Below are 27211 nucleotides of genomic sequence, written 5' to 3'. Positions count from 1 at the left end.
AAAAAGGGATGCCCTGATACTGTAATCCCATTACTCTGTTTCTGTTGGCAATACAAGTTGGTTTTAATCGTACTTAATATTATCAGTTTAACTGGCTGAACAGTCAGTATTGTCCTGGTGGTTATGTAAGTGTACATATATATATATATATATATATATATATATATATATATATATATATATATATATATATATATATATATATATAGAATCAGTTTTGTCTGAAGGTTCACTCGCAGTTCATTGGGGACTGGGCACTGTGCTGTACAGGTGAGGCTGCCCTGTACAGTGCACACACAGTACTGTCATGTGAAAGACCACTCAGGTGCCCCGCAGATCTTACAGATTAACATGCTCTAATCTATTGCAGATGCTCTAGGCTTGTGTTGAAGCTTGAAATCTCACTTGTGGGGGCCTGAATGAAAATCAAATTGCATGGCTGGAGTTTATCATGGCTATGGCAATGCCATGCTTTCTGATTTAATAAAGACTGGGGTCTGTTGGACTGAAAATCAGAAAATCTAAACAACTATTTTTTTTTTAATCATTCAAACAGGGGCCATCCCTGGCATATTAAAACAGGCTTTGCAAAAAAACAAAACAGACATAAAGAGTGACGCAGGCAGGCACGCTGTTTAGGGATCTGGAGCGGTGGCATTTAAATCTGTTGCTGTTTACATCAGCTGGAGCGTTTAGCTTTCACTGCGCTCAATTATCCTGTGGTAATTACGCTGCCTTGGGTATGCCTAATTGGTACACAAGGAAAAGGTGTTCTGGGGCATTGCTCACCTGCTCCTATGTTACCTGGGGCTGAAGTGACGACAAGATAGTGTCAGTTGCCTGCTTCTTTACAGCACTGGCTTCAGGACTGCAGTCCTCAGCGATGGACTGCATCACTGGAGGCTGTGTGGTCCAGTGGTTAAAGAAACAGCCTTGTAACCAGGAGGTCCCCAGTTCAACTCGCAGCTCAGCCACTGACTTATTGTGTGACACTAAGCAAGTCACTTGTGCTCTGTCTTTCGGGTGAGACGTTGTTGTAAGTGACTCTGCAGCTGATGCATAGTTCACACACCCTAGTCTTGTGTCTTGTAAAGCGCTTTGTGATGGTGGTCCACTATGAAAGGTGCTATATAAAACAGAACATGCGGTGCATGAGAGATCTCCTGCATCTTTACTACATGTATACTAAAGTTTAAAACTTCAGATAAAAGGAGAGTAAGAGGTGATGGTGGGGTAAGCCAGAGACCTGTGTCTTTACAGTCAAGACACGATTTGCGTTCTAATTTTTATAGAAAGAGAATAAATTACAATTTGGGTTTAAACAAGACAAAAGACTTGCGACAACATGATACTCGAAAGACAAGGAGCCACGTGGCATCTAACTAACAGACAAGGAGCCACGTGGCATCTAACTAACAGACAAGGAGCCACGTGGCATCTAACTAACCTTTGTGTTGCTGCTGCTAATCAAACACTGCCGAAGTGAGTTCTGCATATCTGTCATTACATTTGAATAGGCGTTGTGTCACCGACGTCACATGGGTCCCCATGTAGAACAATGGGATATTTTCTTCATTCTTCTGCATACCTCATGCATTATTTTTTTTTTTTTTGTTATACAAGGAAAATTTATTTTACAGGTAGAACCCCTAAAGCCCCAAACACACACAGCTATACGACTTGAGTACCCTCAAATGTCAAGGGATTGATTCTTCATTTCTTCGAGACAAGCTGGTTTTCCAATTCTTCCAGTCTGGCTGTCATCTGAGCAAGTGTTTGGGGTTAAGGAACTCACAGAGAAAGCATGCGTTATACATGAAGCATTATTCTTAATTCTGCATTGAAGAGTTAGAGAATATTCACCAAGTATTTAGCATCAAGGAATTTCCCTATAAAAAAAAGCTTTTCTACTGGAGGCTATGTATAATCATTCCTCCCTCTTACTAAGACTGGAAGGAGAAATCACAATGAGTCACAGAAACTCAAAGCGCTCAAGCACTCTTCTGCTAGCTGTCACATCTGGTTTCAGAAGCAGTAACGCACACAAGCCCTTTATACAGAGCTGAAGAGTACAGTATGAAGGGCATGGGGGACAGCGGTTCAAATAGACAGACAGCTTGTTCACAAAGACCTACTGAAGCTCTCACAGTGTACATTGCCAGCTTAATCCAAGCCAAACCATGCCTGGCTGTTAACTTTCTCAATATCAGTGACATTCACATTACAAACTTACTATAATAATAATAATAATAATAATAATAATAATAATAATAATAATAATAGCATAATAATAATAACAATATAACAAAGGTGTTTGTCAATGCAGTGTCGCGCTGGTTATGGGCGAGTGGAGATGCACTCGGAGGACTGCTGACCAGGGTTTTAACCCTCTTATTAGCATGGCCACTATTTTCACTGCCCCCTCTTTTCTGTTTAAAGATCTGCTGTTTCTTTGTTGGTACAGTCTTTGGTTAGCTTTGGTTCTCAGTAATCCAGCAGGTAGCCCCTTTAAACAGCCACTTACCTGTTTAGCTCAGACAGTGTGAAGTTCAGTAAAGGGTTATTGTTTCTGTCTCGCTTCTGCATGGAAAGGATATGTCTTTGAGAGAGCTCCTCCAGAGCAGACATGGTTCTTTCCTGGAACTCCAACAGGCTCTCACAGGCACACGGGTCTTTCACCTCGATTTCCCCGAGACTCTCTTCTGCAACAGCAAGGAGCATTTCAGGGGCAAACCTTAAAGATCCACTTTCATGATTTCCCACGCTTACCAGTGTGCAACAGGGTGGAGGCTGGGAGCAAACCAGCGACCCTGCAAGGGAGCGTCTTAACCACAATGCAAAAGAGCCGGGCTTGTTTGCATTTGTGGTTATAGAGCTTTTAACCTCCTCTCATTTCACCGACAGGAGACAGAACCCGTGATCCACAACACTGCCTGTTACACGAGTTTACACTCTGCTATGCTTTTAGCATTGTTTAACCTTTTATAATGGTCAGTATATAAAACGATAAAGCTTCTGGTGCCCCTCCTCCCCGGTTACAAGCAGAAAAAATTATGAATTGAACTTTTTCAGATAATCAAGGGATCAGATTACCAAGGTTTCAGTGTAAAATCTTAAATGTGGACAGTGGGTTGTTGTTCCGTGTTACAGTTCTTGTATAATAGAACAGTTTGCTGAGTGCCCTGACCTGCACAGATGTTGAGTTTCAGGTTTTCTGCGATCTGGTTGATGGCTGTGAAGTCCGTTGTGTAGTAGAAATGTTTGTCTGCGGGTTCGGAGGCGATCTCCCGAAGCTCCGCCTCGACCGCTTTCCCGACCCCCACAGCGTACATGGTGATGCCTGCACAAGAGCACAAGCTGTTAGTGATTTATTTAACAAGGAGAGGACTATCTCATTCAAAAACCTGCTTATTATAAACATACACACAGCACTACAGTGTAAACAATGTCATAGCTCACCCATGAGACTGGGGCTGATCTTTTCATTCCAATGATGTGTAAACTGATTACATTTTTAATACAGGATAAAAAAATTAAAATATATATATATATATATATATATATATATATATATATATATATATATATATATATATATATGGATTCATTTAGGAATAGCTGGAAAACAAAAGTATAAATTGCAAAAATAAAAAAACTCTCTCCAGCACAGTAGAACGAGTGTTATTTATTTCAGAATTCATTTATAAGTTCTGCTACACTATAAGAACGAATACGAACATCGTTTTTGCCACCATATTCAGTCTTTCGAACAGCACTGTTATAGTAACTCTGACTCCGACCTGCATCTTTGGCCCGTTTGGCCCACTCAGAGATGTTGTCCTGGGAACGCCCGTCGGTGAAGACCAGGCCCACTCTGGGGATGTTCTTGATGAGGGGTCTAGCCCCTTCGGCCTCCGAGAAGCTGTTCTCCACCATGTGCTTCAGGGCCAGCCCCGTCATGGTGCCCTTCTCCATGTAATGCACGCCCAGGACGGCTGCCTTGATGTCCTCCGCGCTCTGGTACTGGCTGAGGGGGAACTCTGTACGCACACGACTCGAGTACTGCACCAGCCCCACCCGGGTCCCGCTGGCCGACACGTCCAGGGAGTCCACCACCTGGTTCACAAACTTCTTGACCAGCTCGAAGTTCTGTGGCCGCACGCTCTTGGAGCCGTCGATAATGAGAACTAAATCGATGTTAGCGGATCTGCAGGCTGGAAACAAAGAGACATTGAAAGCCAGTGTACCAGCAAGCCGTATCTCAATGCACCTCACAGTGTGCGCACACACTAAAACCAACGCACAACGTTTCCCTGAAAAGACTTACTGCTGCAGGTCTTGCCATCTTCCTGCAGGGACTGTCCCTCTGGGCAGACGCAGTGGTAGGAACCAAGGTTGCTGACACACTTGAACTCACAGCCATGGTCCACTGAGTTGCAAAGGTCATTGGCTGCAACAGAGAACTTTATTAATTACAGGGCACTGGTATTTGTACACCTTCATACTGTAGATTTGTGCCAGGAAGCCTTTACTTACGACAGCACAAGGTGACTGCAGAAGGCAAGCATGGCAGTCATTATGTGGTGCTCAGCAATATATACTCCAGCCCTGAACTGGTGCAGTTTTTCTGTATTGGTTGTTTGTATTTCAGTTCCAGCCAGTGGCCTGGAGCTATGTTGAGGCCACAGAAACTCAGGACACGAGTTCCTCTGGCCAGAGCAGATAAACAAAGAACATCTGGCACATAGCCTGGAGTCTGCAACTATCTGAGAGCAATTAACCTTGTTTAATGCTGAAAATGGTTCTTTCACCATTATACTCTCCATTAAGTACAGAGTTACAGAGCTGGTGAAAAGACAGCTGTAACTATACTGCAATTACCACAGAGAATGCTGCATTGTGTCACAGTAGGACCCTGATTCCAGCGGAATCACAGTGTAAGAACATTCCGATTCTATTTTGAGCAGTAGTGTATTAAGTGTACAGTAGCAGTCCTTTAGCTCCTTAGCAGAAGTGATTATTTTTAATCTGAACTGTGGTTTACAGAAGAGTGTTCTGCCAAAAATTGAAAAATCCGACATTTCAAAATTATTATGACTTACAGTAGACTTTTGCAATATGATTTTGTAGTTTCTTTGATTACATGATGTTAAGTAAAAGATCTGAATTATGTTCATATAGTTGTTGTTTTTTTTTTAATTATATCTCCATCCTAAAATTCTAGGTGATGCAAAACTTTTGTCCAAAGCTGTAGATAGGAACCAGTTACCAATTACTGTAGCTGGGACCACTGTCGCCACTCTGCAAACTCTGCTGCACCAGCACTGCTCTGTGCAGGCTCCCTCTAGTGGAAGCTATGTGAACAGGGGGCTGGAGTTCACTAGAAAGGGGTATACTCTTTTGGACTTTCAACTTACGTTGGCAGGTTTTCCCATCATCCTGAAGTGTGTATCCTTCATTACAGCGACAGAAATAGCTGCTTAGAACACTGACACACTTGTGCTGACAGCTGTGGTTCCCAAACGAACAGTAGTCAATCACTGAAGGGAAAAAGAATGTGATGTTCACAAAATGAACCATGGCTGTTTAATAAGAAGATGATGTAAGAGTATAGTACAATACAATGAATGAATGAATGAATGAATGCAAGTTATAAATCATTAACACACTGATACGTGGAGAAGGTGATCTATACCACTGATTGGTGGCAGATGGCATAGCTGCAAAGCACTGTGCTTCTTGAGCTCCTCTGCTGTGACTGTTTTTAACTATAAACCACAGGCGCTTTTAACAAGGACTCTTTTATAGCAGGACACACCATGGGGAGGTACATTCTTAACCCTTAAATACATAACCCAGCTCCCAGGGTGACCCGAGGTGCCTCATTACAGAATGTCTGAAATGATTCAAGGGAGTGAAACTCCATCCTGACATGAGGTGTGCTTTAATATCGTATTTGTGACATTACTCCCTATTGCATCGGTCTTCAAGAATCCAGTATTGTTATTTATATTACTATTATTATTTCTGTAAACAGCAGGATGGAACAGGACACTTAAACAGCATGGGGTTTTGCATTATCAGTTCGGGAGCGGTTGCATTTTCGACATGCGTTGCATCATCCTGTGCAAACGAGCATGCAATAAGATGCGATGCACAGGGAAAGGATCTGCAGAGGCAGAAGCAAGGCACTTCCTCGTGGAAAGGGCTGCTCAGAGGTTGTTTACAATGGCACAGATCTGTGGCTTTGTTTGCCAGGTGACATTCTCTTCTGCAAGCTTCTGGACAGATTCACACCGAAACTCCAGCTCACTGTGATCTCAGTATGATAATGTTCTCTCTTAGCACACATGTTAGTGAGAGCCTGTGCACACTTTGATTACATTTCTGTTTATCCCTTAGGGTCCTCGGGGTCCCAGGCTATGCTGATGTAACGTAACAAGAAAAGTTCATGTATTTAAGAACTGAAACAAGCATAAAGATAAGAGATAAGCACAAGGGTTGAACACCTGCTGAAGGCTAGCTTTAAACGCGCATTGTAATGTCTTAGCTAGAGATCAGGCAGCATTATTTAAATTGCAGTGTACAGCAGGCATCACTACACAGAACAGCTCAACAGTACTGTGACCAGACTGACTTGTGCATGTCTTCTGGTCCTGGTTGAGGTAGTAACCGGCTCTGCAGCGGCAGGAGTATGAACCAGGGGAGCTCACACAAATGTGTTCACAGTCATGCTGTGCTTCTGCGCAGAGGTCAATAGCTGTAAGAGAGCAAGAGAGATTTCACATGAAAAGTGCTGCAAAATCATAACCTCGTGCCTCCCTGCTAGTTTACAGGTACAGCCTCTGCACCCACTTCATTACAATGAGTGCAGCTTGCACAGTTGCACGTGGGATAAGGTTGTGCTCCATAAATAATGTGTGGTGGACAGGCCCAGAATAAAGATTTGGCACACAGGACCTTCACTCATCGCTTATCTGTATATAACCAACACATTGATGCAAACCTTATCTGACCTGCATGTGCCAACAGCATGGCGCTTGGTTTTGCCATTGCACAGACAGAACACGACAGAAACTGACACAATGAGCTTCGCTATCTTTATTTCCAGTCCCTTTTCTCTTGTCCACATTACCCATTTGGGGATGCTTGGCCCACTGGAGCCTGTTGTTTTACATGGTATCCTGTGAGCAGGCTTGAGCTTTCTAAGTATCATAGCTTACCTGAGCATGACTTGCCGTCCTCGTTGAGTTTATATCCAGGGTTACATTCACAGTGATATGATCCAGGAGTGCTGACACAGACATGCTCACAGCCGTGATGCATCTCACTGCACAGATCCTGACCTAGTGAATGGAAATGATCATTCAAATGACTTATTAATTCAGCACCATCAGGTGTCCTGAAACACACGCCCACATGCAAACAGATCAGATGAAACAGAATATATGTGTTAAGGGTTGACAGGCTTTCAAAACATCCTTAAGTGGAAGAGAACCAAGTTTATTTTCTGTCTCTAAATATAATCATTGAAAATAGAGGTGCAGCACCACAACACAAATCATAGCTCAAATTTCCATTGTTCACTATTTAGAAATGTATACATTTGATCTTATTTTCATTGATTGTGAGCAATTCTGGGATGTCTGGGAAACTGATCTGTGATGTAGCACCCACTAATGGAAAGAAGTGTATTACAAAACAATGGGTATGCGATAATAGCTCCGTGATCCAGACTTGTCTCTAAATATAATTCACCGCAGACCATGCTATTTCACCATATCTTCAACAGGATCATCCCTATTGTGCTGTTGGTTATTTAGTTTCAGCGCCAGACCATCCCTACTCCAACAATAACAAGGCTTTGTAAACCTTGCCTTCCTCTCGAGTTCTCTGAGCCCCTCTCTGTACACAAAACCTGACCTCCCCTTTCATGTTTGCAGCTTACCACAGAGCTTGTCTTGGAACTGCTTTCCAAACTGCTGGATGAGATCAAAGGACTCGACCAGGAAGACGTGCTCCTCGAGGGGCGAGGAGGCCATAGCCCTCAGTGAGTTCATGTCGACCCTCTGCACTCCCACCGCGTAGATCTTGATGCCTCTCTCCCGTGCCTGAGCCGCCACCTCAGCCACGCGGTCCTGCGGCCGGCCATCCGTCACGATCACCGCCACCTTGGGTATGTTACTGCGGGCGCCCTCCTGTGCGCTGAAAGCCACGTTCATGGCGTACTGGATGGCAAGGCCAGTCATGGTGCCCTGGGCTAGTGGGATGATCTCGTTGATGGCTTTCACCATGTCAGCTTTCTTGCTGAAGCTCTTGAGTGAGAAGATGCTTTGGAGTTGGCTGGAGTACTGGAACACCCCAACCTGCGTGGCGTTGGGGCCCACATCCAGAAAGTGGATGATATCGATCATGAACTTCCTCATCGTCTCAAACTCAAAGGGCCTCACGCTCCTGGAGCTGTCAATGATGAAGACCAGGTCCAGAGGGCCCGTCTTACACTTGCGATCTGAGGAGAGAACGGGACGCACAAGAAAGGTGTTACCTAATTCAGTGAGAAAAAAGCTATAAAATGCACTTTCACACTCAGAACTAGTTTTGATTTCAATGCATTTGTTACATCAGGTAGCTCATGAATGATAACTAGATCTATATCACACCTGACCCAGAAAAGAATTGATTGCAAGTCATTTGCCATGCTTTATCATGGTTTCTTGCAGCCATGAAGAATAAAAACCCTGACAACCTGAACAGTCAATATTGGCACAAAGCAGGCCTCCAGTAGGGAACCATGGTGCTGACCTTCCAGGGCTCTTTCTATTTGACGTGAATGAATGACTGTGTTTTATCTTACCCAGCTTTTCTGGTCTGGCGTCCAGGCTCACCACCAGGATGAACATGAACATTGCACAAAAGAACAGCAGCTTCATCCTGAAACCTTGGTCTGGAGAGCAGTCAGGACGTTCTGGGACTCACTGCAGAGGAAACAAAACTCTGTGTCAAGTGCATGCCCTGAGGCTGGCACATTCTTTCAGGGCTTTTCTTTCTGTTGTTTCTTTAATGTTGCTCCAAATAAATAGATCAAAATCACTGAGCTTCTTTGGGCACATCATGAGATTGCAGACGGGCAGCGGAGTAATAAAATCAAATCCACTCAGGAACAAAGGAGAAGCAATTGCACTTTGGAGCTTTTGTGATATCATTTAACCCAGACCTCAATTTATTTATGTTTCTACACAGTGACTTCAGGCAATTTGTTATGGGTTAAAGATAAATTGAAATGTTCCTAATGTGGGCCAGTCAAGCCTTCAGACACTGATATTAGAAATGAAACGTTGAATAACAAAACTGCAGGGAAATGGATTGGAAGCCCTTAGGGGCTACGCCTACAGCCCACTGTTCCTTACACACCCATTAAATAAACTGTGTGCTGGAAACTATTAATACCAGGGATGCAGATCCGATTCTCAGTTTCCGTCTTGCGCGTGGCTCTGTTTCATAAATAAATAAATAATGTACCTGGACATTTGAGATTAAATTATACAAAGTCAAGCAGGCAGAATGGCTTCAGTGTTGCAGATTAGCTAGGTTTACTACCCTTCTAAAAGTTTCCATTAGGAAAAGCACAGCAAAGTGTAATGCAGCACAGTGAAAGCATGGTAAAGCATAGGGAAGCAATGTAAAGAATATTAAGGTATAGTGAAGCAAATCAATCAACATGGCAAACCAAGGCAAACTATGGTGAATGCATAGTATAATCATGGGAAATACATGGAAAAACTGCTAAAATACTGTGCTTAAATACTGTGCAAAAATACTGTGCTAAAGCCTATTCAACATCTAAACATTAGCGGTTCTGTCCTCTTCAAGTAATGCAAGGGAAGCATCAATTCCACCCCACCTTGTATAACTGGCCTATACCTGTGCAGTGTGCAAATAACAGTGTTTATAATATAGTTTCATTTTCCTGTGGTTCACAGCATTACAAAGTCGATGTGATTCATGCTGCTGAGTCTCTGTGCCGCCACTGACGCAGGCATGTCTATTGTATTGAATTAAAAGCTATGTAAACCAACCATTGCTAATGTATTCATATAAAACAGCCAGTGTGTGTGCTAGTCACCGCAAGATTAGTCAGGTTTAGTGGTGGTAGGAAACAGAAGAGCTCTACTGACTGGGGCAAATAATGGTTTCACTCAGCTTTCTGGAAACCCTGTGCATAATTCGATCCCTGTTTTGAGATTTTCACACTGAAACTAAAAACGTGCCCTGATTTTCAAAAGCACAAAGAGACTCCTTGTCCCCCTAGCCTTCTCATACAGTCTGTCCTTCTGGCCCCCAGCAGAAACCTGAGGCTTTCCAAAGCAGCGGCACACTCCCCTTGCTCAGGCTAACATGGCAAAGATTAAATACTGGAATAAAGCAAACTTTGCTAAAAGTAAAAGTAGATACAGGAGTGTAGCAATAACTTATGTTTTGTATCAACTCTATTTTGCATTGATTTGAATATATATGTCCTTCATCTAACGAGTCTACAAGTAAACTTGAATCAGTTTTGCACAGTAGAGTAGGAGACCAATTAGAACATGGCATGACGCACTTCTGCACATTTTGGCACATAATAACAATAAAAAAGTATTAATGAGCAACAGGATTCATGCAAACATATTGTTTGTTTTTAAAAAAGATGCTAGCTTTACAATACAAGTGAAGCTTGAATAGCTGGCCAATGAGCTTCAACTCAATGTGAAGCTTTAAAAACACATTTGATAAAGAACAATGGTAAAGTTGGGTTTGAGGCAGGATTCCTCCTAAAACATCACAGGTTTACCAAATCAAAGATATTTTTGTTTTGTTTTGTCCTCTGTTTGAATTTGTGGACCTTACTCTTTCAATCCTTCTCTCTATCTCCTGCAGTGTTTGTTTATGGGGGAGGTGTGAGAATCGAGCACCTGTACAGCAGGTGGAGGTCAGAAAGACAAACAACACAGGCTTCTGAGAGAGCGAGAGGGATAGAGAGAGAGGAACCTGGGATACTGCACTCAACCCATCCTGACACAGGAGGAAAAGGCTACTTGACCAAGCACTGCTTGAAAACACAGCTGAACTATCCTGTCGAGGAGTGAGATGCGTTGAGAAGGTGACAGCGCTCACCCGCATCTCAGAAAGCTCAGTTAAAAGGCTAGCTGCCCTGGGAAGGTTACAGTGCATTACAGGGGCTATGGAGCACGGCATGTATGTGACGAGTCAGCAGAGCACGGAGCTGCAAGAAGAGCAGAGCAATGGGAAGGACAGTAAGTGGTGGTGCAATGTCTTTCCTTGCAGTGCTGGAGAACACTGGCCGTGGGGAGATATTCAAAAGCGGGTTTTGGGGGTTTTGGAATAAAAGGTTGTTGTCTTCTAGGTAGCAAAGCAACTCCAGGGTGCAATTTTTATTAACTGTTAAATAAATCTGTTAGGGTTTCAAAACCAGGGATAAACAATTGAGAAGGTTGATTTAAGGATTCTGAAGTCTGAAGCCCACCTAAGTGGGTTTCTTACTACAGTAAAACATCGCTGGTGTGTTTTCATTTCAGAAATTGCTTCCTGGAGTAAAAAGCTTTGTAAATAGGGGCCAGTATTTTCAGATCTGCCTGTGTAGTATCAGTGAGATTAATTACAGTGTATGGGAAACTCACATTCTACAAGCCAAAGAAATGTACTTCCACAGAACCACTTGTACAGCATGACTGCGAAAATGGCTGCTGTGTTTGCATTTGTCAAAAGAACAAAATACGAAAATGTAGGCAGGAGAGGAGGCCATCTGGCTCATCAGTTCTCATCTAGTTCCTAGTAGCTGGTTGATCTCAGATCCTAAAGGATCCCAGTGATTCTGGATCAATAGCATGACTTGGTAATCCCATCCCACACCCTGGCCAGCAGTGCCTCCTACCCTCTATGCTAAGTCTGCCTCCAGTTCAATTCTGACTGTGTCCTCTTCCCTGTTTTAAAGTTTGACAAGCTTCTCTTTCACTGCAGTTTTTATTTCTATTGCCTGATTGCTTTGTATTCATGAATCAGTTATCAGGACAATATTCTATTGCTGAAGTTCAAACATGCTGTATGGATATTTTAGCAAAGAAGAAGGGGTTTGTTTCCCCACAAAGTGGACACTAGGTACTGTTATTGAAATATACACCTTCACAGATTAATTAAAAACTTTTAAAAGAGTTGTTTAGAAGCTTTTACGAATGTTAGCAGGTGTTTTGAAACAGGAAGAAAATACATTGCTTTAGTGAATCAAAACTGTATTTAAATGTTTTAACTAATTTTGTGAGTGGATGATTAGTAGCCACGTCTAAACTGATATTATCCAAACTTTCCATATTTTATCACAATTTATGAATATAAATATAAAATATGAGTTTCTAAGAAGGGATTTTTCTGATTGTAAACGTTTAAGTGCAAAGTGAGCATCACGCAAACACAATAATGAAAGCTTCTCTCTCACAGCAGCAGCGCGCAAACACAATAATGAAAGCTTCTCTCTCACAGCAGCATCACGCAAACACAATAATGAAAGCTTCTCTCTCACAGCAGCATCACGCAAACACAATAATGAAAGCTTCTCTCTCACAGCAGCAGCGCGCAAACACAATAATGAAAGCTTCTCTCTCACAGCAGCATCAAGCAAACACAATAATGAAAGCTTCTCTCTCACAGCAACAGCGCGCAAACACAATAATGAAAGCTTCTCTCTCACAGCAGCATCACGCAAACACAATAATGAAAGCTTCTCTCTCACAGCAGCAGTGCGAACTGTGAAACATCCCCGCTGCGGGACACACTGCCTTCCAGTTTTTTTCACGAACAATTCGCACACCATCAAAGAACAAATTTTGCTTACCCTAACTTTACTCAAACCAAAACATCCCTTAAAACCTGAGATTCCTGTCACAGAGGTATAGAATGAGAATATATACAATGCGTAACACTATAGCGTTTTCAATTTGGAACCCCCTAATTATGGTCCAATTTGATCAAATGGTAGGAATTAGACCCCTCAGTTGACCGACATACAGGCATAGAAGTGAAGCACGGCCAGGGTTCAACAGAATCAAAGTGATCAAATGGATCATAGTAACACGTGGTACAAAAAAAAAAAAAAAAAAAAAAACATTATGAAAGCATGGTACACCACAGGTAAACACGAAAAGGTAACACATGGTCATAAACGCCGTTAGTCATAATAAAACACGGTGAATGCATAGTGTATGAATGTGATTGCGTGGTATGCAACTGCAAAAAGGCCGTGCAAAAATAACAAATATAGCTTTGCCCTCCGAACCGACTACTGCTGAACCGGTAGTTTGCGCACAAGCACTGAATGCCTATGTATAGTAAAGCTCAGATACAGCTTGAGTTCTCTAATGTGTTCACACTCTGGTTAGCACACGACCAAGTATAGGATGGCCAGTCCATCACTGCGGGTTATGGAACACCTTCTGTTTGCACCTGAGGGGGTTGTAAGTGTTCAGCTATTTAATACTCCGCTGACAATACGCTCTGTAACAGCGGCGCGAAATTCTCTCACGTGATTTCGCACTTGGCCCAGTCTCGGGTGCCGCAACTGTCCTAGTGGCTTAACAACGCAATTGGCATTGTAATTGACATGGTCAGTTTGGTCGTTACTGCATAACTGCATATTGTGTGCGTGTTCAAAGCATCCGAAGCTGTGGTCTGTCATGGGTCTTAGATACAGGCTATGGTAAACGTCTTCAATAAAATATCCAAAGACCGAAGAAAACACAGTGCAATAAAGTGTTTTAATAGACTAAAATACGTACATGTACCCGGTAACAAATACTCTGAAATGTTAATATAGAGCTGTCACTAACTTTTTGTCGTCCCCCCCCCCCCCCCCCCCCCCCCCCCCAGCGGACAGAACCGAAGACTACCCGCCCGTGCTTCCCCTCTCCGGTTCTCTCACTCACCTGGGTCAAGTGGATCATTCGGACAGTCGCTTCAGGATCCCGGATGAGCAGCTGACACCGTGCTGGTACAGGTATCACTCGAGCGGCGTGCAAGCGGTTCTTTAAAAGTGCGCAATGCTATCAAGCGTTATCCAAAGAATGGTTTATGTTAGTCCAGTTTACTCCGGCGTTATTACTGACTGACTGTTAAATACTGAATTGTAAAGAAAGCCAAAGGAAATGCATGTAATTGTAGTTGCAGGTTTGGAAACTCTTTAGCTTGCTCTGGTCCCGCACTGCAACTGGGAGGAATAAAGAGCAGGTATAAATCTGGGAAGGGGGCTCTAATTAAACCACTCCCCTTTGGAATGGGACAGACCAGAGGGAACGCTTTGGACACGGTTGGGCTGAAACTTCAAACACAAAAACTAGTGTTTTCTTGGAATAGGACAGGAAACGATTTTAAACTTGTGTAGCGCAAGTATAACGATTTCTTTATTTTAAAAAGTTAATGCATGAATTTTATGAATGTGTATCATTTTGTTTTCTTGTGAGTATCTACGATTTGTGTTTTGCTTTCTTTCACTGCCATAATAATAATAATAATAATAATAATAATAATAATAATAATAATAATAATAACACATCTGTACCGTTATTATTACAATGTACTGCTCTGTCCCAAACACAGACTCGTTTTAAACGAGTTGCGCTGCGGTCTTTTTCAGGATGCATTTCAACTACACAGATATTGTTCAGAACCATAAGGGAATGTGCACTGTCTCATTTTTAAAACGTGCAATGGTGTTCCAGGTTATTAATTGACAGAAAGCTGTAAAATCGTCGTGTCTTACTACTGCATATCAGCATTGTAAAATACCAGACGAGAGAGTTGGGTTAACGGCTTACCCGTTCAAGGCTTGTCCGAGCTGAACAGTGCTAGGTGCCCCGTCACGGTACGTTTTTCTACATCTCGTGTGAGATATACCGAGGTAAATATAGCTACAGACCCAATGACCCTGAAAGCCTGCACCAGCGCCGGCGAGCGGGTTTACACAACAACCAGCCTTGCATCTTCTAACATGGCAGTGACACATAACTCCAGTTCATGCACAGCGAAGGTCGATGTGAAATCATGCTCTGCTCGATCTCTCACTCTATCAAATAGATGAGATATTCTTCGACCTAAAATTTATTCTACCTAATTTATATATATATATAATATATATATAATATATATATATATATATATATATATATATATATATATATATATATATATATATACACACACACACACACACACACACACACACACACACACACACACACACACACGTACGCTTGCTGGCTAGTTTCTTCGGGACGTCCATTCAGACCGCTCTATAAAATTATACCCCATCACAACGAGGCAATTAGCAAGTGGAAGGGGTGCGTTTCTTTCTTTCTTTCTTTTTTCTGTTGCACAGTAGAATGAAGTGTGGTAATTACAATTGAAGGCATGTCACGGCCTTTCATGTAAACAACAGGTTCCCTGTACATCTGTGCTTAAGTCTTTTAATTGAAGATGTGCATAGCAATCGCTGTGCAAATATGAGGAGCAGAATGAGGTCGCTGACAGTATTGCAGCAGCTGCGTGTTGGGCCCTTTCACTTTGTCATTGTAATAGAATTTATGCAAATACCATATATTGGATTACTGATTGTATTATATTACATTTAAAGTAGTATTATATATGAAGTGCAGTTCTACTAGTGCATGAGAAGTTCTGTTTAATGACAGTGACAGGGCTTCTCTGTGGGTGGTCTTAAGGTTTATGGTCACAATCTATTGGATTGCCTGGCCTGACATTCTGCCCGGATGCACATTTGACAGGAAAGCAAATAGTTTATTCGGCCTTAAATCCATAGCATGACACATGTTGGTTTAAAGTAATGTGCAATACAGGACTAGCTCTGCATAAACAATTCAAATGATTGCTATTCATATTTTATTGTAAAGAGAGAAAATGGTTTGAAAAATAATCCTTAAATAGCCTACACACAGCGGTGAGGCAGTCTGCATTGGAAACATGACTAACTGGATAAGCTAACCTACAGGTAACCATCCCGTTCCTTATATAGACACTGGCTTGACAACACTGAACCCGGCAGTCATTTCTCTGGGGTAAACAGTGCACACAGTGAAGTGTTTTTGCTACCTATGCTCATCTGTTTCCTGCAGTGTAAGGACGACCTCATTCAGCGATTCAGTGATGTTTCTAATTGTGCAGGTCAATCTCTGTTCAGCCCGTATTGACCCGGGATTCCCTTCAGCAGTATCTGCAGGTCCAGCCGGACCAGACCGTGCTCATCCTGCATGCCAAGGTGGCTCAGAAATCATATGGCAGTGAAAAAAGGTACTGTAGAGGCTAGCATGCATTACCTGCTAGGGAAAACTGAATAAAGAAATGTACACTGCAAGTGACCGTCTTAACCATAATGCAAAAGAGCCGGGCTTGTCTGCATTTGTGGTTTTAGAGCTTTTAACCTCCTCTCATCTCACCGACAGGGGACAGAATCCATGACGACAGTGCATCCCACAACACTGCCCCGTTACCCAGGCATGATTTAATCATAGCTTGTGTGTTTGTTCTAAAGTACTGTATGTGTTTTCCATCAGAACCCTAAAACTACTGTATTATTGAGATGTGAACAAATTACAAGCTGGTTTCCCTGCTCACCGCAGGTTCTTCTGTCCGCCTCCATGCGTTTATCTCAGCGGGCCGGGGTGGAAGCTGAAGCAAGAAGAGCTCAAAGGTAGTTGCTGTTTTACGTTGATGCACGCAGGTTATATTCATGCAAAATGTCTATGGGATTCCAGAAGGACAAAGCAACCAATAATGGGATTGAAACTCTCGATGCTTTTCTTTGATTCTGTATTCTCAAATTACATTTCTGTTTTATATTTGATTGTATTTCTGTTTCATATTTGATTGAGTTTCTGTTTGATTCACTAGTGCAATGTACTACTTAAAATGCATGAACTCCAAACGTTAACACCTGCAAGTGAGCTTCATAGGGACTATATATGCAATGCTTGTGTGCCTCTCCTGTATAATGACATTTCATGAATGGCTCAGGACTTGATATCTCTTTACTCGTCTTGTTCTAGAGATTTCATTACTCCTCTTGTTCTTGATATCTCTTTAGTCCTCTTGTTCTTGATATCTCTTTACTCCTCTTGTTCTTGATATCTCTTTACTCCTCTTGTTCTAGAGATCTCTTTACTCCTCTTGTTCTTGATATCTCTTTACTCCTCTTGTTCTTGATATCTCTTTACTCCTCTTGTTCTTGAGATCTCTTTACTCCTATTGTTCTTGATATCTCCTTACTCCTCTTGTTCTTGAGATCTCTTTACTCCTCTTGTTCTTGAGATCTCTTTACTCTTCTTGTTCTTGAGATCTCTTTACTCCTTGTTCTTGATATCTCTTTACTCCTTGTTCTTGAGATCTCTTTACTCCTATTGTTCTTGATATCTCTTTACCCCTCTTGTTCTTGAGATCTCTTTACTCCTCTTGTTCTTGAGATCTCTTTACTCCTCTTGTTCTTGAGATCTCTTTACTCCTTGTTCTTGATATCTCCTTACTCCTCCTGTTCTTGAGATCTCTTTACTCCTCTTGTTCTTGAGATCTCTTTACTCCTCTTGTTCTTGAGATCTCTTTACTCCTCTTGTTCTTGATATCTCTTTACTCCTCTTGTTCTTGATATCTCTTTACTCCTCTTGTTCTTAATATCTCCTTACTCCTCCTGTTCTTGAGATCTCTTTACTCTTCTTGTTCTTGAGATCTCTTTTCTCTTCTTGTTCTTGATATCTCTTTACTCCTCTTGTTCTTGAGATCTCTTTACTCCTTGTTCTTGAGATCTCTTTACTCCTTGTTCTTGAGATCTCTTTACTCCTCTTGTTCTTGAGATCTCTTTACTCTTCTTGTTCTTGAGATCTCTTTACTCCTCTTGTTCTTGATATATCTTTACTCCTTGTTCTTGAGATCTCTTTACTCTTCTTGTTCTTGAGATCTCTTTACTCTTCTTGTTCTTGAGATCGCTTTACTCCTCTTGTTCTTGATATATCTTTACTCCTTGTTCTTGAGATCTCTTTACTCCTCTTGTTCTTGAGATCTCTTTACTCATCTTGTTCTTTATATCTCTATACTCCTTGTTCTTGATATCTCTTTACTCCTTGTTCTTGATATCTCCTTACTCCTTGTTCTTGATGTATCTATACTCCTTGTTCTTGATATCTCTTTACTCTTAAGAACATAAGAACATAAGAAAGTTTACAAACGAGAGGAGGCCATTCGGCCCATCTTGCTCGTTTGGTTGTTAGTAGCTTATTGATCCCAAAATTTCATCAAGCAGCTTCTTGAAGGATCCCAGGGTGTCAGCTTCAACAACATTACTGGGGAGTTGATTCCAGACCCTCACAATTCTCTGTGTAAAAAAGTGTCTCCTATTTTCTGTTCTGAATGCCCCTTTTTCTAAACTCCATTTGTGAGTTTCTTGTTCTTGATATCTCTTTACTCCTCTTGTTCTTGAGATCTCTTTACCCCTCTTGTTCTTGATATCTCTTTACTCCTCTTGTTCTTAATATCTCCTTACTCCTCTAGTTCTTGAGATCTCTTTACTTTTCTTGTTCTTGAGATCTCTTTTCTCTTCTTGTTCTTGATATCTCTTTACTCCTCTTGTTCTTGAGATCTCTTTACTCCTTGTTCTTGAGATCTCTTTACTCCTTGTTCTTGAGATCTCTTTACTCTTCTTGTTCTTGAGATCTCTTTAATTCTCATGTTCTTGAGATCTCTTTATTCTTCTTGTTCTTGAGATCTCTTTACTCCTCTTGTTCTTGATATATCTTTACTCCTTGTTCTTGAGATCTCTTTACTCTTCTTGTTCTTGAGATCTCTTTACTCTTCTTGTTCTTGAGATCGCTTTACTCCTCTTGTTCTTGATATATCTTTACTCCTTGTTCTTGAGATCTTTTTACTCCTCTTGTTCTTGAGATCTCTTTACTCATCTTGTTCTTGATATCTCTATACTCCTTGTTCTTGATATCTCTTTACTCCTTGTTCTTGATATCTCCTTACTCCTTGTTCTTGATATCTCTTTACTCTTCTTGTTCTTGATATCTCTTTACTCCTTGTTCTTAATATCTCTTTACTCCTCTTGTTTCCAGCCAGTGGCTTGGGTGACTCTGCTTGCAATCTGTGTGGGTACATGGGCCTGGACAACGCAGGCAGCAGCCAGACGGAAACATTGAAAATGAACTTTGACGAGCAACCGGACTCAAAGGCAGGAGTTAAAAATAAAACAATAACAGACTGCAGAGCTTAACAGAACCCTAACCCAGCTCTGACCCTAACCCTAACCCTAACCGTAACCCTAACCCTAGCCCTAACCCTAGCCCTAGCCCTAGCCCTAGCCCTAGCCCTAGCCCTAGCTCTAGCTCTAAAAATGTCCCAGGTTATATTTGCCGCTGTGCATTATTTCAAAGACAGGGATCTCCCTGCATTTCTAACCCTCTTTGTCCTCATGTCCCTAGTAGAGAGCTGAGATCATCTAACGTAGTGTTACTGACCTAGTAGTGTTGCCAAAATCAGCTGGTACAAAGGAATGCAGTCATTCTACCACTTGTCTCTAGAACACCCTCCCAGCTTTGAATCTTTTTATAATGAAGACTTTACTGTTTACTCTTTACAGTGATCTTTCAGCTGTTCTTGATTTTGTGTTGCTTGTACTCTGTGGAGGCTCAGTCAGTCTCATTCACCCTTTACAGTAAGTGCCGTTCCTGACCAGGATCAGAGCAAAGGTCATACATTTAGACACAGACAAAGCCTGCTGTGTTGAGACTAGTTCTCTGGTGCATGGAGGTCTGTGGCTCAGGTCTAAACAGTTGAAAATCCTGGGTAAATAAACCAGTCCGTACACAATTTAGTAGCACTCATCTATGAATATTCGTCAAGGTGTTAAATGAGACATATATGTTGATCCTGTCTAATAATGAGTCATATGAAGTGATCTGCACATAAACAGGGCACCTGTTAAAATGAAAACAATTTCAATGTTCTCTGCAGAGATTTGGTTGTGCAAAGACCCTGTATATCTCCGACACGGACAAAAGGAAACATTTCCGTCTGGTTTTAAAGCTGTTCTTCAGCAACGGCCAAGAAATCGGGTCCTTTTACAGCAAATTGATTAAAGTGATTTCCAAGCCTTCCCAGAAAAAGCAATCCATGAAGAATGCAGACTGTAAGTATAGATTCAGTTTAATAAACACAGCATTGTAACCCTAACCCTTACCCCAACGCCAACATTAATGTTAACCCTAACCCCAACCCCAACCCAAACCCCAACCCTAATCCTAACCCCAACCCTAATGCTAATCCTTGACCCTAACCTCAACCCTAACCATAACCTCAACCTTAATCCTAACCCACACCCTAACCCTAACCCTAACCATAACCTCAACCTTAATCCTAACCCACACCCTAGCCCTTATTTTTGCTCTCACACTAACCCTCATCCTAACCATCCTAGATGATACCTAGTCAATTGCTACACATTGTTTTTTATTTTACATTTGTATTTAATCCTTTACTAAAATGGACAAAAAGAAAGTGCATTTCTAAATATCCAGTAATGTCTGAGAGAGTAATCTCTTCGCTTCAAGGGAAGCCATGCTGTATGACAGTATATTGGTTCAAGTTCAACCTTTCATCTTCTCAACGTGAACGAATCAAGCCAACCCTTTTACGTGATCTTCCATGCCAACGAACAGATGTGAAATGATGATGCAAAAAGTCAGTTTACTACAGCAAACATTTCCTGCTGTATCCAGAGTTTTATTTCCACAAAAGAAGAAACAGAACTGTTTAAAACACCATGCACCTGCAAAACTGCAAAGCTGAAATTCTTTACTGTAGCTTGGAAGTAGAAATGTATTACATAATTAAAGTGGCGCTTAAACAGCCACTACCTAAGGTGAAGGGGGACTGTTTTGACCAGCTCCTCTCACACTAGCCAAAGTAAACACTCCCAGATGCCAGGTGCAGTGCAGATTTGGACCAGCACTCATCCCCTCTGTCAGGACAAAGACCCGCAGCTCTGTTTGCGCTGGGTCTGTAGCACAGAGACTCAATACACAGGAAGCATTGATAAGACAAGCACAACTAACTGAACTGTAATCTGCAGGCTTGTCTGTCAGGAGCTCTGTTCAGCGGTTTTAACAGAGTCTGTCTTGTTTCAGTGTGCATTTCTTCAGGATCAAAGGTTTCCCTCTTCAATCGGCTGCGTTCCCAGACCGTCAGCACCAGGTATCTGTCAGTGGAAGGAGGGGCCTTTGTAGCGAGTGCCAGACAGTGGGCAGCATTCACCATGTACCTTGGTATGATTTATCCAAAACTAACTCAACTCATCCAGTAATCCTGACCTCTCCTTATTGCTCTGCTCATAAGTCCTCCTTCTTCTTCTTCTTCTTCTTCTTCTTCTTCTTCTTCTTCTTCTTCTTTGCATTATTATTAGTATTAAATAACTTGTTGGAAAAACAAAAAGAAAAAAACTGTATTTTCAACATGGGTTCAATAATATTTTGTGAACCATACACGAATAAGAAACCAATTCCTCAATTCAGCGCTTTGTGACGACCTGTTGAATTGAAAAATTGAATTGAATTGAATTGAAGAAAGCTTGGCTATAACTGTCAGAAAATGCATGCCGTTGCTGTTGTGTTAAATGGCAGCAGTTATGGTGGTTATAAGAGTCAGAACAAGGGTTTGTTTTCTCTTCCCTCTTGCTCCAGTGGATGACCAGGACTCTGCCCGGGGAGACTACCCAATCCGGGATGGGTATATTTGCTATGGATGTGCAGTGAGACTGGTATGCACCAGCACTGGTGTGGCATTGCCCACTATGGTAAGCACAGACATGAGTTATTTCTAATGAGGTCGGGTATGTGCGGTTGCAAGTAAAACAGGTGCATGTTGGCTGTCTACCAAAGCGATGTCTAAACCATTGTACTAAGTACGCACACTGGGGCAAGGTTTTAGTATTCCCCTTGTCTCAGCAATCTCATACAGCATGTTACAGAACTCATACCTGCTAGATTAATGCACCACAGAGAACACAAGCTAAAAATCTTAGTGGTGTAATTTTTCACATGCATTATTGCATGTTTCTGCAGGATTCTGTCACTTAACCCTCTCTGGCTTTGTGAAAAAACACTTTGCAGCGGCAATCTCAGGAGAGTGCTCATTGGACTTTGGCAGACAGTTTTACCACTTTTATATTAACTTTTAATGCAGCTTGTGGTAGAAACCAGGGCTACCTTGGAAGAAATGGATGTAGCTCATGGCAGGTACTATCATTCACTTTTGCTAAGCCAATTGGGTTAAGGTGGAGCCTGTTACTGGATGTCCAGCCATGTGTCTCTCATGCATGCAAACTCTAAATCTTGAAGCGCTCTGTCTATAGGTCAGGGTTAATCTGACAGTCAGTGTTACTATTGCTTACTGAATATACACAGCATTGATGCCAGTGTCAACAGCATGTCATCCATCCAGTTGCATTTCCACAGTGTACAGTATAGTAAATGAAAAAACATCTGTCAACACCACGTATTTAGCTTTTTTTTTTTTTTTGTGCAACCCTAGGATGATTTTGTACTAGAGCTATGTTCTTACACTAAATACGGTAACATGAAGTGTCTCTAATTTCTGTGTATTTATATAGTAGTTGCTTAGTAAATACATGTGTACTTACACATCATTGCAAAGTTGTTATGCATACTTACAATGTTCTTAACATGTAAATCATTTTGCATGATATGTGTAAGTGCGCAATTGTATCAGAAAAGGGGTAGGGTTAGGGGGGTTAGGTTTAAAGTTAGGATTAGGATTAGGGTTAATGTACACATTCTGTACATTGTAGCGATACATAATAACATTGTAATAATGTATAAGCACACATGTATCTGCTAAGTAACTATGATGTAAATGCACAGTAATTAGAGACACTTCATGTAAAGTGTTACCCTAACTACTAATAGATGTGCTGTCAAGGCTTAGTAGTTGCAGAGCCAGATCTCTCTGAAATCACAGCCAGTGTCTGGAGCATGATAGCATCAGCGCGTTAAACAGAGCAGCCCCTTGTGAATAAATGTTCCAAACTAAAGGTCGCAGCTACTGTTGTGTTTTGCTGCGTTGACACAAGCTGCAGTGCTGACAGCTTTGCTAGGATTCTGGAACAAGAACAATGTGATGCCCTGACCTACTGACACTGCAGAACCCCCCTCTCTGTGGTTTCACCCCAGTGTTTGTTTAGAGTGATGTCAGCACCTTGCTTCACAAAGTGGGGTATAGACTGCTTGAGCTGGTGTTAATGCTATGTTTAGGCTAAGACAGGACTGAAGCAGGAAGCTGTGATGTGCACCATGTAACGCAAGCCTACCGCTCCAAATACTGTATCTCTTGTGCATCCCATCCACGCTCCTGTATGTTATGTAAGATCACCATAGAAAGTGCTGAAGGAGGAGGGTATGCTGCAACTCTCCGCCGGCCCCAGTGTGGGTTTCCACTACAGCAATAGTGTTAATAATAACTGCAAACTGCAGAAAGAGATGTGGGTGCTGGCATGGAATGTACAGTATCAGATGGGCACTCACGGGCATTCTGGAATCCAAAGGATAATCAGAATGGCTCTTATTTCATAACCTGCCATATTACTTATGTCACTCGTGCCAGTAACGATACTGTGCGTCTCTAATTATTAGATTACCTTCTATTTCCAGTTTTCGTGCAGCATAACTGAATAGCACAAAAGTGATGACGAGCAGGTGAATGTTTTCATGTACACTGATGAAGACATTCACTGGTTTGTTTCAAGCATGGATAAATCATCCTACATTGTAACAGGAAACACATTGTTCTATACACCAGCGGAGCTACGGCATGTGTGTCCTAATAATGGGGATGTGTTGTCTCCACAGGTAATCCGCAAGGTGAATAAACAGTACGCCAGTCTAGATGTGGATGAGCCCGTGTCTCAGCTCCATAAGTGTGCGTTCCAGTTTAAGGACAGCAACAGGATGTACTTGTGTCTGTCCAATGAGAAGATCATACAGTTTCAGGTACTGCTCTTCCAGTGCTTTGGATTTTCCCAGTGCAGTTTTTGTAATTGGGTCTATTCATTTGATCTGATTGAAGGTGATTATATAAATGCTGCCACTATTTTAATCTTTAAAAGCAGACCTCCTCCACCGCGCTATTGAAGTTCAGCTAAACTAAATAAAAAGTAAAGAAGAGTAGGCAGTGTGTGTTCACATGCAGGATTCTGCACTAGAATCTGCTGACTTCCTTCCATTCACCACAAACTACATTGTCAAGTGGGGTCTGGCATAGAGAGCGCAAATCCTCAAAAAGTCTAGACAGAGGAAGCATGCAGTGTCCTGATTCTAGTCAAGGAAAGAATGGTTTGGATCATGCAGATACAGTTTTTAACCATCGCTGCTCGATCGACCTGGAGGTTTTCTGTAAATAGAATTGAATAATCATTAATCAAGCGACTAAACAGCTCTCCAATTTAAACGAGGGGCTTCCACAGCACTCGCCCAACTAAGTGTGGTTCTGGTCCTTGCAGGCTTCTGCTTGCCCGAAGGAGCCCAGTAAAGAGCTGCTCAGTGATGGCTCCTGTTGGACTATCATTGGAACAGAGACAGTAGAGTACACCTTCAGTGAGAGCCTGACGTGCAGCCAGAGTGCCGTGACTCCATTCCCTGTCGTTGGGAGCCTTGAGGTAAGAAATGTAGACAGAGACAATATTGCAGGACTCCACTGGGTTACTGTTGGATGATGCTGGTCTCATACCTGTCCCAACAAATTTCACACATAATAATAATATATTCACATTAATAAATCGTGCATTATATATATATATATGGTGGTAGATATCTCAATGTAGTTAGTGATTGATGGTTGTTTAGAAAATATATGATTTATATGATTTATCTCTGGTTTGTTTTTGCATTGCATTGTAAACTGACTCTTATTTATTAAACAGCTCAGCCTTATCTTGCGCAAAGACTGGCAGGTTGTTTCTGTGTTTATGAAAAGAATATAAACGTGGCAACTTTAGCGCTAATAATAGACATTGTAAACATTGTAAACCCAGCCGTCTGGTGGGTCTGGTTTATTGATTGACTAGGAATTAGAAAGTAGCATAGAGCTGTGTGTGGGGTTGCCAGAGGCTTCATGCATTTCCTTTGTTGTGAAGCAAACCAATTTATTTTTTTTGAGACGTTCATGCCAGAAGTGACAGTGCAATTCATCTACACAGAGCATACTAGAAGAATATTACTTTCTTATATGAGTTCAGCTAATTCAAGACTAAACAAACAGCTACTCACTTGTTGGTTTGCATAGCTGTTTCTGCAACAACACCTGACATATTTAACAAGGACACCAAAGTAAATCCCTGCACGATGGCTTGCTAAAGGACCTGCAGAGTCTTCCTCGCGTGGCTTTCTGCCATCGCCAGTTACACTGCCTCTGATTTTGCTGTGAGAGCCCGTCTGTTTAATCGCTGCCCTCTTTTTCCAATGCTGAAGCTCAACGGCGGTGGGGACGTGGCCATGCTGGAGGTGCAGGGTGAAAACTTCAGCCCAATTCTGAAGATCTGGTTTGGAGATGTAGAAGCAGAGACCATGTACAGGCAAGAATAGACAGAACTGATTTCAATACAGAACCAGTTTGCCACTTTGGGGGGTTATCTGTCAGACACCTCAATACTGCTCTGCAGTGTTGAAATAGTTTAATGCTAATATGGCTGTTGGGATTAACTGGTGGATTGATAATCCTTATGATTTTTTCACTTTATGCCTATTATTATTTTACAAAGTAAAACCAATGTCATTGTATATGCTGATGTGTGTGTAGAGCATGAATAGCATTGCCCTGCTTAGTATCAATCCTGACTAGCATGACCCTGATTAGCATTACTCTTGGACTTGGTGTTAATGTAGGTAAGGTAATCCAAGACTAGAATCAATCAGAGTCTTAACTGGACCTAACTAGTGAACCTAACTGAATCATTAAAATAATGACATGATATATGTAGATATGTTCTTCTTTTATTTTCATTTTCTCATACGCAGGAGTCCCAAGTCCCTGATATGTGTGGTGCCCGATATCTCTGTGTTCAGCAGGGAGTGGAGGTGGCTGAGACATTCCGTTACTGTCCCCTTGTCTCTGATCCGAAGTGATGGGCTCATCTACTCCAGTGCCTTCTCCTTCACCTACACGCCCGAGCAGAGCTCCCTCCCTCGGCAGAGAGTGACCCCGGAGCTGCCCCCGGACTCAGACACCCTGCTGGAGAGCATCCACCAGGAGTTCACACGGACCAACTTCCACCTGTTCATGCAGAGCTAGCACCGACAGGCATGAACACAAATACAAAAAAACATGCCAGCAAAAAGTAGAGGCTGAAATGATGATGCAATCATCTGTGCAACTATACCTGATTGAAATGAAATGATCTGCAACTGTATCGGATTGAAAAACATCAAAATAAAAGTCGTTGCTTCACACAGAGCCGTAGAAATAGATGAGATCAGATTTTTATTCATTCTTTCACTGGCAAGCTTTAAATGCAAACTCCTAAAACAGAATTAGGAGCTGTAGGTCTGCGATTCAGGGGGTGATTATTTGAACTAATGGAGGTGTCGCTAATGAATGGGAATAGCAAGTCCAGCGTGCTCAGAAACAGAAGCACTGGAAAGCAGACATTTCATTATTATTGTTATTTTGTCAGATTGTCTCCCTAAACCTGTTAAATATGGGCTATTTAATGGTTATTTTAAATAGTTGATGTGGTTTATCCAGATGGATTTGGATATTAATTGACGTTATTACTGAACACTCCATCCAACTGCCCCGTCCCCTGTCCCCCGTCCCCCTTCCTGTCCACAAGCATTTCCACTCACATTTCTAACATGCTATCTTTGTTCCTGGATGTTGGACATGTCGTCTGGAGTTCATTTAACACAATGATTAAAAACATTTTGGTTGGATAAATATGTTGGTAGAGCGGATGAGGATGAGGATGATTATAGACTCATGAGGAATGTTCCTGGAACGCCTTCCTCTGGAAACTCTGTATTTAACTCCTCGCTTGTCACACTGCTGCCATATTTAGACAGGGCCGCTCTAACTTCGTCGCAGACGTTTGTTATATTTA

The 27211-nt window shown here is 41.9% G+C and overlaps 2 protein-coding genes across 3 annotated transcripts; one reads left to right on the top strand and one right to left on the bottom strand.

The window, feature by feature from the left end:
* Positions 1–1599: 1599 nt before the first annotated feature.
* LOC121319471 (matrilin-4-like) lies at positions 1600–14282 on the bottom strand. 2 transcript variants are annotated; one of them, XM_041256922.1, is made up of 11 exons: positions 13974–14280; positions 8855–8975; positions 7949–8509; positions 7224–7346; positions 6638–6760; positions 5418–5540; positions 4328–4450; positions 3801–4214; positions 3188–3340; positions 2598–2702; positions 1600–1772 (listed from the first exon to the last, which is right to left on the bottom strand). In XM_041256922.1, the coding sequence occupies exons 2-11, from the start codon at positions 8928–8930 to the stop codon at positions 1714–1716; spliced, it is 1860 nt and encodes a 619-aa protein (XP_041112856.1). In that variant the 5' UTR covers positions 8931–8975; positions 13974–14280; the 3' UTR covers positions 1600–1713. The 2 variants fall into 2 exon arrangements, with proteins under 2 accessions (XP_041112856.1, XP_041112857.1); XM_041256923.1 differs by lacking the exon at positions 6638–6760 and having other exon boundaries at positions 13974–14282.
* On the top strand, positions 11222–26563 carry LOC121320203 (recombining binding protein suppressor of hairless-like protein). The gene is made up of 11 exons (XM_041258455.1): positions 11222–11294; positions 16218–16350; positions 16680–16750; positions 19161–19276; positions 20059–20233; positions 21231–21368; positions 21783–21895; positions 23967–24107; positions 24617–24772; positions 25584–25687; positions 26130–26563. Exons 1-11 carry the CDS (start codon positions 11222–11224, stop codon positions 26401–26403), a joined length of 1494 nt encoding a protein of 497 aa, XP_041114389.1. The 3' UTR covers positions 26404–26563.
* The last annotated feature ends 648 nt before the right edge of the window (positions 26564–27211 follow it).

This window comes from Polyodon spathula, chromosome 8 (genome assembly GCF_017654505.1).
Source record: "Polyodon spathula isolate WHYD16114869_AA chromosome 8, ASM1765450v1, whole genome shotgun sequence".
Taxonomy (NCBI): domain Eukaryota; kingdom Metazoa; phylum Chordata; class Actinopteri; order Acipenseriformes; family Polyodontidae; genus Polyodon; species Polyodon spathula.
Note: the sequence above shows the minus strand (reverse complement) of the source record. Positions and strands in the feature narration are given on the sequence as shown.

Bases quoted from the DNA above. Each gene is read 5' to 3' on its own strand.
- LOC121320203 (XM_041258455.1), top strand. From the start codon at position 11,222: ATGGAGCACGGCATGTATGTGACGAGTCAGCAGAGCACGGAGCTGCAA. The intron at 16,351-16,679 runs GTACTGTAGAGG...TGCTCACCGCAG, and splicing joins TCATATGGCAGTGAAAAAAG to GTTCTTCTGTCCGCCTCCAT. The intron at 24,108-24,616 runs GTACTGCTCTTC...TGGTCCTTGCAG, and splicing joins AGAAGATCATACAGTTTCAG to GCTTCTGCTTGCCCGAAGGA.
- LOC121319471 (XM_041256922.1), bottom strand. From the start codon at position 8,930: ATGAAGCTGCTGTTCTTTTGTGCAATGTTCATGTTCATCCTGGTGGTG. The intron at 3,341-3,800 runs GTCGGAGTCAGA...GCTCTTGTGCAG, and splicing joins CAAACGGGCCAAAGATGCAG to GCATCACCATGTACGCTGTG. The intron at 1,773-2,597 runs ATATCCTTTCCA...AACCCCAAACAC, and splicing joins GGAGGAGCTCTCTCAAAGAC to TTGCTCAGATGACAGCCAGA.